We start from the raw sequence: 12,165 nt of genomic DNA on the forward strand, positions 1-12,165 counted from the left end.
GCAGCAGAAACAGCAGCCACAGGAGAACCAGCAGTCACAGCAGAACCAGCAGCCACAGCAGAACCAGAGGAGCAGCAGAAACAGCAGCCACAGGAGAACCAGCAGCCACAGCAGCCACAGCAGAACCAGCAGCCACAGCAGAACCAGCAGCCACAGCAGAACCAGCAGTCACAGCAGAACCAGCAGCCACGGCAGAACCAGCAGCCACAGCAGAACCTCTAGCCACAGCAGAACCAGCAGCCACAGCAGAACCAGCAGCTACAGCAGAACCAGCAGCTACAGCAGAACCAGCAGCCACAGCTGAGCCAGCAGCCACAGCAGAGCCAGCAGTCACAGCAGAACCAGCAGCCACAGCAGAACCAGCAGCCACAGTAGAACCAGAGGAGCAGCAGAACCAGCAGCCACAGCAGAACCAGCAGCCACAGTAGAACCAGAGGAGCAGCAGAACCAGCAGCCACAGCAGAACCAGCAGCCACAGTAGAACCAGAGGAGCAGCAGAACCAGCAGCCACAGCAGAACCAGAAGCCACAGCAGAACCTCTAGCCACAGCAGAACCAGAAGCCACAGCAGAACCAGAAGCCACAGCAGAACCAGCAGCCACAGCAGAACCAGAGGAGCAGCATCGTCTCCTTCAGGAAAAGTACCTTCAGTCAAACGGCTTTTTCTGTCCATGCTGCCTCTGATTGGAACCTCAAACACAAAACTATCAGAAATGCAAACTCGTATCACACCTTCAAAATACAGTAAAAACAATGGCTCATTGCAAACCAGATCTGTCAACACTATCTACTCCTGCTCTCTCTGCTGCCCCCTGCAGGCTACCCGCCATGTACTTGTGTGTGTCTGTATGTGTGTTTTCTATGGGGTGTGTATCTGCTCGTTTGTGTGTCGGTTGTCTGTGCCTGGATAATGTATGTGTCTGTGTCTTATAATGTGAATAGTGTATCCATTTCTGACTTCTATTTAAAATCCTGTTTTAGGCTGTAACAGCTGTCATGGGACTGCAGATGAAAAATAGCCTTTTGGCTTATTCTGGCATATTTGCAGAAATGTATATTGCACTGTATTCTTTTATCAAAGTAATCATTGCAGGACATACACATCTGACAGCAGTTGTGGCAAATGTATTTAAATAAAGCTTTAGCTGCAAATCACAATTGTTTTAAAAACAAAAGATACTTTATTGGTCCCCAAGGAAAAACTTTTCTTGACGCTTCTCAGTGGCATTTGTGTCTCTGTCAAAGGACTCACTGCAGCTTAAGAGGAGGAGTCATCAGGACTTGTCAGCAGATTGTGTGTCAATGCAGTATGAGGGGAGTAACAGCCCTCAGGACAAAAGACTCCAGGAGCTTGCTATTTGTAATAACTTGCAACAGCAACATAAATGGCAAGTCTAATTGCAATTCCAGTCGCAATGCGAGAAGACTTGTAGTAAAGATGTTCTACCAAAATTGTTCTTCTTTTGTATAGGACCTATAATATAGGTCATTCAAACTAGGTCATTCAAAAAATTCCAAATTTCTTTATAGCAAATAAGGTTAATACATGCAGTCCAACACACTTTTATTGTAGGCTCATAATGGTAACATTTTTGTCTTAAAGCAGAACTAAGTAACATTTTGACTTTATTGAACGTCTTTGTAAGTCCTTGTGATGGTCAATATGTGTTTTCAGGGCATTTGAAGTGGCCCCTGCTGTCTCAGAACAGAAAACCAGTCAGCCTTTTTTATGTTTGCCAATGTTGTTGTATGTATTTTTCACATGGGACCTGCAGGGGGAGCTTTATCGCCAGAGTTACTTAGTTATGTTTTAAAACATCAACGTGTTTTTTGATATTTGAACACTGAAACCTAATGGTTGTATGTCATAAAGACATCTAAAAGAGTCCTGTCTCCTGTGTGCAGCCTGTTCAGTGTGGTGCTGGAGATGGTCACCAAAGATGCAGAGTCCAGTGGGCAGTCTGGAGGTAAACCAGGGGGCTTCGACGTCAAGGCCCTCCGTGCTTTCCGCGTGCTGCGGCCCCTGCGTCTAGTGTCTGGAGTCCCCAGTAAGTACCAGAGTGGGTGGACAGGTTACTGTGTTTCTACATGTTTTATGTCAGAGCTTAGAATAATTAAATATTGACCTACCTCTTAATTCTGACCACTGCCCTGTACGTATAGCTGTTTTTCCTTTAAATCGTTTTTTGTTTAAATCGGATTTTTTTATGTGTTCATATTACCAAAAAAAACGCGATTGCCGTTTGTGTCTGGTGTGAACAGAATGCATGTGTCCCGCATGCGCACTAAATAACACAATATCACACGCACTGTGTTTACGGAGGTAAAAAGGCACATTGCCGGCCACGTTCGCAGCTTTTATTGACGTCCTTAGTTTCTTTAAATTTTGCTGTCATTGCTGCCAGAAGAGCTTAATCCCTCGCTCGGCCACTTCCTTCACCATCTCCTCAAATACCGCCCGATTACGGTATGAACCCTCCATTTTTGCCTGAATAGATTTGTCATTGCCTGTATTGATTATTTGTAGAAAAAGATTCAGTTGTATCATCTGGACTCTGTTTTTAGAAAACAAAACGTTTCGACTCTCATCCAAGAGTAATTCTCAATCTGCGAATCGAGTTTGGGAACTCAGATGTATATGGGCGGGGCTTACTCCTGGACCTGGACCTCCTGATAAAGGGAATTTTTGGTTTGACTTCAGACCTTCCTCTTTGTTAAAGGTGGAATGGACAATTTTTTTGGCCCAAATTTTAGTCTTATTTCCTCGTGGCGTGGACTGCCGATTAGTCCTGCCACGTATCAATCATAAAACGCACCTACCGCTCACCTGCAGCTGCGTGTGGCTCGTCCCCCGAGAGCAGCACGGTTCCGCGTGTCTAAGCGCATTGATCTATCATAATATAGTTCCCTCAGTGTACGGGACCAAATGCAGACGAAGAAAGACAGTTCGAGCTGACTCATAAAAGACGGAAATCTACGGGAGACGAGAGATGCGATGCGATCCGTCGCGCTAATAAACAAACGCACGTGTGTGTTGTATCAGTCTGCACGATGGAGTGCGCATTTCCGCACTTCCGCCTGCGTTCTCAAATCGCCGAAAAAATCGTCCATTGCGCCTTTAACTAACAGCCCTGTAATGGGCTATCAACATCCTATTGTAAACTGACTTTGGCTCCCTCCTCACTGAGTACTTGATTAGCATCAGAATTCTCTGGGCGTCTACCGCTCCAGGGTTTCAACACATTATTATATACCACTGGAAAGTTTAATCTTAAACCTCCTTTTCTGTTAAAGGACGGATTCTCCTTTTTGAACAAATATTCCCTCTTTAACTCCTCTTTCAAATCATCTTTTCTACTGCTTAGAATCTTCTCCGCACTGTCTTCAATAGAGTGGTTAGTGGCTTTAAGATGATGATGCACAGTGCTCTGGGGTCCTGAATTTGCATGTCTTCTGTGTTGATAAAGACTCTTATGAAGTGGCTATTTATTCTCACTATGTACCGCTCTTTACAATTTTCTCCACTGCATTGGACAGAATAAACTACGTTGCTTTGTTTTTGTGTCGGCATCTTGTCCTTAGGGTGAACCAGTTTTTGTCTTAAAGTGTTGCCTGGTTTGGGATGAACAGAGATTTTGTGTTCTTTGCCGTTTTTTCCGGCAGTTCCGAGACATAAGGGAGAGAAGCACCCTTCCTTCTTGGTTCTGTTTCCCTTTTGTCCTGCTTTTTGGCTCTTTTAACTTTGTTAAGAGCCCAAGCGGGGTATCCACAGGCTGAGAGAGCATTCAGGACATGTTTTTCCTCTTTTCTCTTGCCCTCTGAGCTGGTGGGCGCCTCTTGGGCTCTATGTTGTAATGTTCTGATCACTCCCAGTCCCAGTTTGTGCTGTAGTGGGTGATTAGAGCCAAAGAGCAGGTACTGATCCGTGTGTGTAGGTTTTCTATTCACTTCTGTTTGGAGCTTTTCCGTCATCTCCTCTGATAGTGATCCACGTAGCGGCCCCAAATCTTTGGGGGAATGCCTGAAAAGGAGGTCAGTGCCTTCTTCTCAAAGTGCTCCATGTACAAGTTGGCCATGATGGGAGAGACGGGAGAGGTTTAAGATTCAACTTTCCAGTGGTATCTAACAGTGTCTTGAAACCCTGGAGCGGTAAACGCCCATGGTATTCTGATGCTAATCAGGTACTCAGTGAGGAGGGAGTAAATGTCAGTTTACAATAAGCCCATTACATGTCTGAGCGTTCAAACTGAAGTCCCATTCTAAAAGTGCGGATACAGATCGGATTTATTTCCACATACGAAAGTGGCCTGGGTTAGATTAAAAAAATTGGATGTTTGCTGTTCACACAGCCCTGAACAAATCGGATTCAGGTCACATATGGGCTACTTTGCCTGAGGTCTCATAATGATGTATACATTCATGTGGAGGATGTGGAGGGGGTGCCACAAAGGTTGACTTGTCTGCCTATTATATTATTCTCTTGGTTTATTCTGGGAAAGATACTATCAGGGAAGGATATGGAGGGCTCAGGTGACTTGATGGATGTATTTTGCTTGTTATTCTGCTCTCCTCTTCTCTGGCAAAGTCTAAACTAAGCAGATGTGGGCAGAGCAGCCAAAGATTGTACTCAAGGAAGACTATAAGTGTGCTCTTACATTCAAATGATATTACGCAGTCCAAGCAATTGCTCAAAAAATATTTAAACAGTATTTGGGGAAACTTCTACTCCAAAAACCATCCACGTGTCACATCGGATTTCAAATTTGAAGACAAAACATCAAATAATGCACTTAATATGGTATTTTTAAAAGATAGAGAAAAAACGTAGAAAAATATAATAATATTTGACGGAGCGGTGCAAGAAACACAACTGTTGAGATCATTTAGGTCGAGACACTGTTGGTGATTCGGAAAAAAATAAAAATCTTCCTAATTAATCCTTACTTTCACTTTCGGCGCACGGCCGAAAAAGCCATGTTATTTTTGTGCCGGCCGCGCCGGCCACAGCCTAAATTTTAATGGACAAAATTGCACATATTTGGGACATTTTAAAAAGGGATAGAGCCATGTCTCCAAACAGCATTATACGAATACCAGCAAAAGGAACATTCATTTGCAAGCGGGTTGTTCGAAAAGTTCCAGAAACCGGGATATTGACTGCACGTAAAGATTTAAAACACGGAATATGAGCATATTCGGGTTTTTCAAAAGGTGTTTAGATGGCCGTGCGTATCCGGGCTTACTGCTAATATTCCGGTTATAAAAGGGTTTTAGACTACAGTATATGTGCATTTTGGCTTCAATCTTCCGCTCCGTTCTGTGAGGGGAGGGGCCGAGAGCGCTCAGACACGTCCTGGTTACGTAAGAGGATTCGAACAGGAGATATCTATGATCACTCAAACATGTATGAATCACAGTTAAAAGCCCCTAAATGTTGGTTTTCTGTAACACTCCCTCTTTGACCAACAATGGTGCTTCCTCATCATTAGTGCACTCAAAGTTGTGATTGATTCCTGCATGTGTAAGTAATCCTGTATGGTTCTGCAACTGAGGCTCAAGTGCTCGGAAAATTCCTGTTTTCACCTATCCCCGCCCACATCCCTGTACTTGAGTGGGATTAGAACAATTCACTCTCTGGCCCTGTCCCAATACTCACCACTTGATTCGACACTTGACTGAAGTGTGCACTGCCTAAAAGTGCATGAGGGGTGTGAGTGCATGAGGGGTGTGAGCGCATGAGGGGTGTGAGTGCATGAGAGGTGTGAGCGCATGAGGGGTGTGAGCGCATGAGGGGTGTGAGCGCATGAGGGGTGTGAGTGCATGAGAGGTGTGAGTGCATGAGAGGTGTCAGCGCATGAGAGGTGTGAGCGCATGAGGGGTGTGAGCGCATGAGAGGTGTGAGTGCATGAGAGGTGTCAGCGCATGAGAGGTGTGAGCGCATGAGGGGTGTGAGCGCATGAGGGGTGTGAGCGCATGAGGGGTGTGAACGCATGAGGGGTGTGAGCGCATGAGGGGTGTGAGCGCATGAGGGGTGTGAGCGCATGAGGGGTGTGAGCGCATGAGGGGTGTGAGCGCATGAGGGGTGTGAGCGCATGAGGGGTGTGAGTGCATGAGGGGTGTGAGCGCATGAGGGGTGTGAGCGCATGAGGGGTGTGAGCGCATGAGGGGTGTGAGCGCATGAGGGGTGTGAGCGCATGAGGGGTGTGAGCGCATGAGAGGTGTGAGCGCATGAGGGGTGTGAGCGTGTGCATGAGGGGTGTGAGCGCATGAGGGGTGTGAGCGCATGAGGGGTGTGAGCGTGTGCATGAGGGGTGTGAGCGCATGAGGGGTGTGAGCGCATGAGGGGTGTGAGCGCATGAGGGGTGTGAGCGTGTGCATGAGGGGTGTGAGCGCATGAGGGGTGTGAGCGCATGAGGGGTGTGAGCGTGTGCATGAGGGGTGTGAGCGTGTGCATGAGGGGTGTGAGTGCATGAGGGGTGTGAGCGTGTGCATGAGGGGTGTGAGCGTGTGCATGAGGGGTGTGAGTGCATGAGGGGTGTGAGCGCATGAGGGGTGTGAGCGCATGAGAGGTGTGAGCGCATGAGAGGTGTGAGCGCATGAGAGGTGTGAGCGCATGAGGGGTGTGAGCGTGTGCATGAGGGGTGTGAGCGTGTGCATGAGGGGTGTGAGCGCATGAGGGGTGTGAGCGTGTGCATGAGGGGTGTGAGCGTGTGCATGAGGGGTGTGAGCGCATGAGGGGTGTGAGCGTGTGCATGAGGGGTGTGAGTGCATGAGGGGTGTGAGCGTGTGCATGAGGGGTGTGAGCGTGTGCATGAGGGGTGTGAGCGCATGAGGGGTGTGAGCGTGTGCATGAGGGGTGTGAGCGTGTGCATGAGGGGTGTGAGCGCATGAGGGGTGTGAGCGTGTGCATGAGGGGTGTGAGCGCATGAGGGGTGTGAGCGTGTGCATGAGGGGTGTGAGCGTGTGCATGAGGGGTGTGAGTGCATGAGGGGTGTGAGTGCATGAGGGGTGTGAGTGCATGAGGGGTGTGAGTGCATGAGGGGTGTGAGTGCACAGGGGCGCAGGGGTAATGACAGTCGGGACAGTCCGCTCTTCAGAGCATTGTAAAGTGTAATGTGGTGTTGTTAACTGCAGTTAAATGAATCACAAAGCAACAGTCCAGTTTCATCATTAGCTGAACAGTGCTTAACATTTTACAGTTGTGTCACCTGAACAGTCCACAAAATATCAGTTAAACTGTTAAGACCATTGTTTCCAGTTTGCGCTCGCTGCTAAGGTACAAGCGCTGCGCCGTTAGAAAACATTTAAAAGAAATGCATTGTGGGGAATGTGCTTGCCTGAAGTCTGCTGCGCTCCACACTTGCCCTAAGTACGGAGAGAAGCCTGTGCATTGCTGCATTGTAAGAAATGGGACACACTTAAGCAGCTCGTCGAGAACACGTATTTGAAGTGCGAGAGCTGGGACAAGGCTCTGAGTGATACATATGGAGTCCTAAACTGTCACATAACTACTTTTCAGAAATAACATTTAATTAACAATCTGCTGCTTGTTACAGTGAAATATCATTATGAAGGGGCGGGGCTTATTAAGACCTGCAGTTTTGAACAGTTTATTTGACTAATCTTTTAAGTTTGAAGTTTACAATGAACAAAATGTAAAATGAGGATCTACTTATGTTATAGTCCAATACTAACTACCTGAAAAAAGCACAATATCTATCTTTTAAATCTTAAATACATTTTAATTAATTTAGATTTGAACGATAATTCAAACATGAAGTTGCTTTTCCTCTGGGCAGGTGGTTTTGAACATGCTTTTGTCTCTGCTGCAGGTTTACAGGTGGTGTTGAACGTGCTTTTGTCTCTGCTGCAGGTTTACAGGTGGTGTTGAACGTGCTTTTGTCTCTGCTGCAGGTTTACAGGTGGTGTTGAACATGCTTTTGTCTCTGCTGCAGGTTTACAGGTGGTGTTGAACATGCTTTTGTCTCTGCTGCAGGTTTACAGGTGGTGTTGAACATGCTTTTGTCTCTGCTGCAGGTTTACAGGTGGTGTTGAACATGCTTTTGTCTCTGCTGCAGGTTTACAGGTGGTGTTGAACGTGCTTTTGTCTCTTCTGCAAGTTTACAGGTGGTGTTGAACATGCTTTTGTCTCTGCTGCAGGTTTACAGGTGGTGTTGAACATGCTTTTGTCTCTGCTGCAGGTTTACAGGTGGTGTTGAACGTGCTTTTGTCTCTGCTGCAGGTTTACAGGTGGTGTTGAACATGCTTTTGTCTCTGCTGCAGGTTTACAGGTGGTGTTGAACGTGCTTTTGTCTCTTCTGCAAGTTTACAGGTGGTGTTGAACGTGCTTTTGTCTCTTCTGCAAGTTTACAGGTGGTGTTGAACATGCTTTTGTCTCTGCTGCAGGTTTACAGGTGGTGTTGAACATGCTTTTGTCTCTGCTGCAGGTTTACAGGTGGTGTTGAACGTGCTTTTGTCTCTTCTGCAAGTTTACAGGTGGTGTTGAACACGCTTTTGTCTCTGCTGCAGGTTTACAGGTGGTGTTGAACATGCTTTTGTCTCTTCTGCAGGTTTAAAGGTGGTGTTGAACATGCTTTTGTCTCTGCTGCAGGTTTACAGGTGGTGTTGAACACGCTTTTGTCTCTGCTGCAGGTTTACAGGTGGTGTTGAACGTGCTTTTGTCTCTTCTGCAGGTTTACAGGTGGTGTTGAACGTGCTTTTGTCTCTGCTGCAGGTTTACAGATGGTGTTGAACATGCTTTTGTCTCTGCTGCAGGTTTACAGGTGGTGTTGAACATTCTTTTGTCTCTGCTGCAGGTTTAAAGGTGGTGTTGAACATGCTTTTGTCTCTGCTGCAGGTTTACAGGTGGTGTTGAACGTGCTTTTGTCTCTGCTGCAGGTTTACAGGTGGTGTTGAACATGCTTTTGTCTCTGCTGCAGGTTTACAGGTGGTGTTGAACGTGCTTTTGTCTCTGCTGCAGGTTTACAGGTGGTGTTGAACGTGCTTTTGTCTCTGCTGCAGGTTTACAGGTGGTGTTGAACGTGCTTTTGTCTCTGCTGCAGGTTTACAGGTGGTGTTGAACATGCTTTTGTCTCTGCTGCAGGTTTACAGGTGGTGTTGAACATGCTTTTGTCTCTGCTGCAGGTTTACAGGTGGTGTTGAACGTGCTTTTGTCTCTTCTGCAGGTTTACAGGTGGTGTTGAACATGCTTTTGTCTCTGCTGCAGGTTTACAGGTGGTGTTGAACGTGCTTTTGTCTCTGCTGCAGGTTTACATGTGGTGTTGAACATGCTTTTGTCTCTGCTGCAGGTTTACAGGTGGTGTTGAACATGCTTTTGTCTCTGCTGCAGGTTTACAGGTGGTGTTGAACATGCTTTTGTCTCTGCTGCAGGTTTACAGATGGTGTTGAACATGCTTTTGTCTCTGCTGCAGGTTTACAGATGGTGTTGAACGTGCTTTTGTCTCTGCTGCAGGTTTACAGGTGGTGTTGAACATGCTTTTGTCTCTGCTGCAGGTTTACAGGTGGTGTTGAACATGCTTTTGTCTCTGCTGCAGGTTTACAGGTGGTGTTGAACATGCTTTTGTCTCTGCTGCAGGTTTACAGGTGGTGTTGAACGTGCTTTTGTCTCTGCTGCAGGTTTACATGTGGTGTTGAACATGCTTTTGTCTCTGCTGCAGGTTTACAGGTGGTGTTGAACATGCTTTTGTCTCTGCTGCAGGTTTACAGGTGGTGTTGAACATGCTTTTGTCTCTGCTGCAGGTTTACAGATGGTGTTGAACGTGCTTTTGTCTCTGCTGCAGGTTTACAGGTGGTGTTGAACATGCTTTTGTCTCTGCTGCAGGTTTACAGGTGGTGTTGAACATGCTTTTGTCTCTGCTGCAGGTTTACAGGTGGTGTTGAACATGCTTTTGTCTCTGCTGCAGGTTTACAGGTGGTGTTGAACATGCTTTTGTCTCTGCTGCAGGTTTACAGGTGGTGTTGAACATGCTTTTGTCTCTGCTGCAGGTTTACAGGTGGTGTTGAACATGCTTTTGTCTCTGCTGCAGGTTTACAGGTGGTGTTGAACATGCTTTTGTCTCTGCTGCAGGTTTACAGGTGGTGTTGAACGTGCTTTTGTCTCTTCTGCAGGTTTACAGGTGGTGTTGAACACGCTTTTGTCTCTGCTGCAGGTTTACAGGTGGTGTTGAACATGCTTTTGTCTCTTCTGCAGGTTTACAGGTGGTGTTGAACGTGCTTTTGTCTCTGCTGCAGGTTTACAGGTGGTGTTGAACACGCTTTTGTCTCTGCTGCAGGTTTACAGGTGGTGTTGAACATGCTTTTGTCTCTTCTGCAGGTTTAAAGGTGGTGTTGAACATGCTTTTGTCTCTGCTGCAGGTTTACAGGTGGTGTTGAACATGCTTTTGTCTCTGCTGCAGGTTTACAGGTGGTGTTGAACATGCTTTTGTCTCTTCTGCAGGTTTAAAGGTGGTGTTGAACATGCTTTTGTCTCTGCTGCAGGTTTACAGGTGGTGTTGAACATGCTTTTGTCTCTTCTGCAGGTTTAAAGGTGGTGTTGAACATGCTTTTGTCTCTGCTGCAGGTTTACAGGTGGTGTTGAACATGCTTTTGTCTCTGCTGCAGGTTTACAGGTGGTGTTGAACATGCTTTTGTCTCTTCTGCAGGTTTAAAGGTGGTGTTGAACATGCTTTTGTCTCTGCTGCAGGTTTACAGGTGGTGTTGAACATGCTTTTGTCTCTTCTGCAGGTTTACAGGTGGTGTTGAACTCCATCATCAAAGCCATGGTGCCCCTGCTCCACATCGCTCTGCTCGTCCTCTTCGTCATCATCATCTACGCCATCATCGGCCTGGAGCTGTTTATCGGGAAAATGCACGCCACCTGCTACGTCATACACACAGGTAGAGCATGCAGAGCTCAAGCCCCGCCTACTTGAACCACACCACTACTGTAATTCTAAGTGTTATGGGGAAAAGTACAATTTATGAACTAAAGGGCCTCTAAAAATACTACTAAGACTCTTTCAAAGTATATTGTAAACACGTAGATTAAAGTTCAGTTGAAACGCTGACATTTTCCAATCATGTGACAAATAAAGGTAAAGCAGTCAGAGCGAGTTTTACCTTCTTTCCTTCTCTGCTGTTTGGTTTCTATTTTCTCAAGTAAATGTATTTCTGCTGCTGTCACTGTCGCCACACAATTATTTCCTGGATTTATTCCCTAGTTGTCACGGTGACAGAAACATAGAAAATACAATAATAGGAGGCTAGATAATTTTATTTGTAGAGAATTCATACAAAGTAATTAAAATGCTTCATAGAACAAGACAAACAAAGACAAAGATAAATAATCATTTTAAAATGAACTTCAAAAAGAAGAACGAAAATAACATTCTCAGTCACAGCTAAACAGAATGTTTTTATCTTAGATTTGAACATGTCAGAGTAGAACCTGTCTCACATCTTCAGGAAGAATGTTCCGATCCATGTTTAGTCCTGACTGTGGCACCAGCAGGAGGCCGATCCATGTTTAGTCCTGACTCTGGCACCAGCAGGAGGCCGATCCATGTTTAATTCTGACTTTGGCACGAGCAGGAGGCCGGTCCATGTTCAGTCCTGACTCTGGCACCAGCATGAGGCTGGTCCATGTTTAGTCCTGACTTTGGCACTAGCAGGAGGCCGATCCATGTTTAGTCCTGACTTTGGCACTAGCAGGAGGCCGATCCATGTTTAGTCCTGACTTTGGCGCCAGCATGAGGCCGGTCCATGTTTAGTCCTGACTTTGGCGCCAGCAGGAGGCCGGTCCATGTTTAGTCCTGACTTTGGCACTAGCAGGAGGCCGATCCATGTTTAGTCCTGACTTTGGCACCAGCAGGAGGCCGGTCCATGTTTAGTCCTGACTCTGGCACCAGCAGGAGGCCGATCCATGTTTAATCCTGACTTTGGCACCAGCAGGAGGCCGGTCCATGATTAGTCCTGACTCTGGCACCAGCAAGAGGCCGGTCCATGATTAGTCCTGACTCTGGCACCAGCAAGAGGCCTGTCCATGTTCAGTCCTGACTCTGGCACCAGCAGGAGGCCAGTCCATGTTTAGTCCTGACTAACCCTAACCCTGGGTCAGGGCCGGGCCTCTGCAGGGTCGGAGCTGATAAGTTTAGAGAACCTACAGTAG

At 46.6% G+C, this 12,165-nt stretch overlaps 1 protein-coding gene across 5 annotated transcripts in view; it reads left to right on the plus strand.

Moving 5' to 3' along the window:
* Positions 1-12,165, plus strand: part of cacna1db (calcium channel, voltage-dependent, L type, alpha 1D subunit, b) — a 139,416-nt gene that overhangs the window by 53,519 nt on the left and 73,732 nt on the right. For all 5 annotated transcript variants that reach the window (XM_072449274.1, XM_072449275.1, XM_072449276.1 and 2 more), the window contains exons 5-6: positions 1,905-2,047; positions 10,743-10,895. In XM_072449274.1, the coding sequence (XP_072305375.1) occupies positions 1,905-2,047; positions 10,743-10,895 (296 nt within the window). The remainder of the gene's footprint in view (positions 1-1,904; positions 2,048-10,742; positions 10,896-12,165) is intronic.

Source organism: Eucyclogobius newberryi, unplaced genomic scaffold (assembly GCF_026437365.1).
Source record: "Eucyclogobius newberryi isolate DKJ021-1_F unplaced genomic scaffold, fEucNew1.0.hap1 SCAF_17, whole genome shotgun sequence".
Lineage (NCBI taxonomy): Eukaryota > Metazoa > Chordata > Actinopteri > Gobiiformes > Gobiidae > Eucyclogobius > Eucyclogobius newberryi.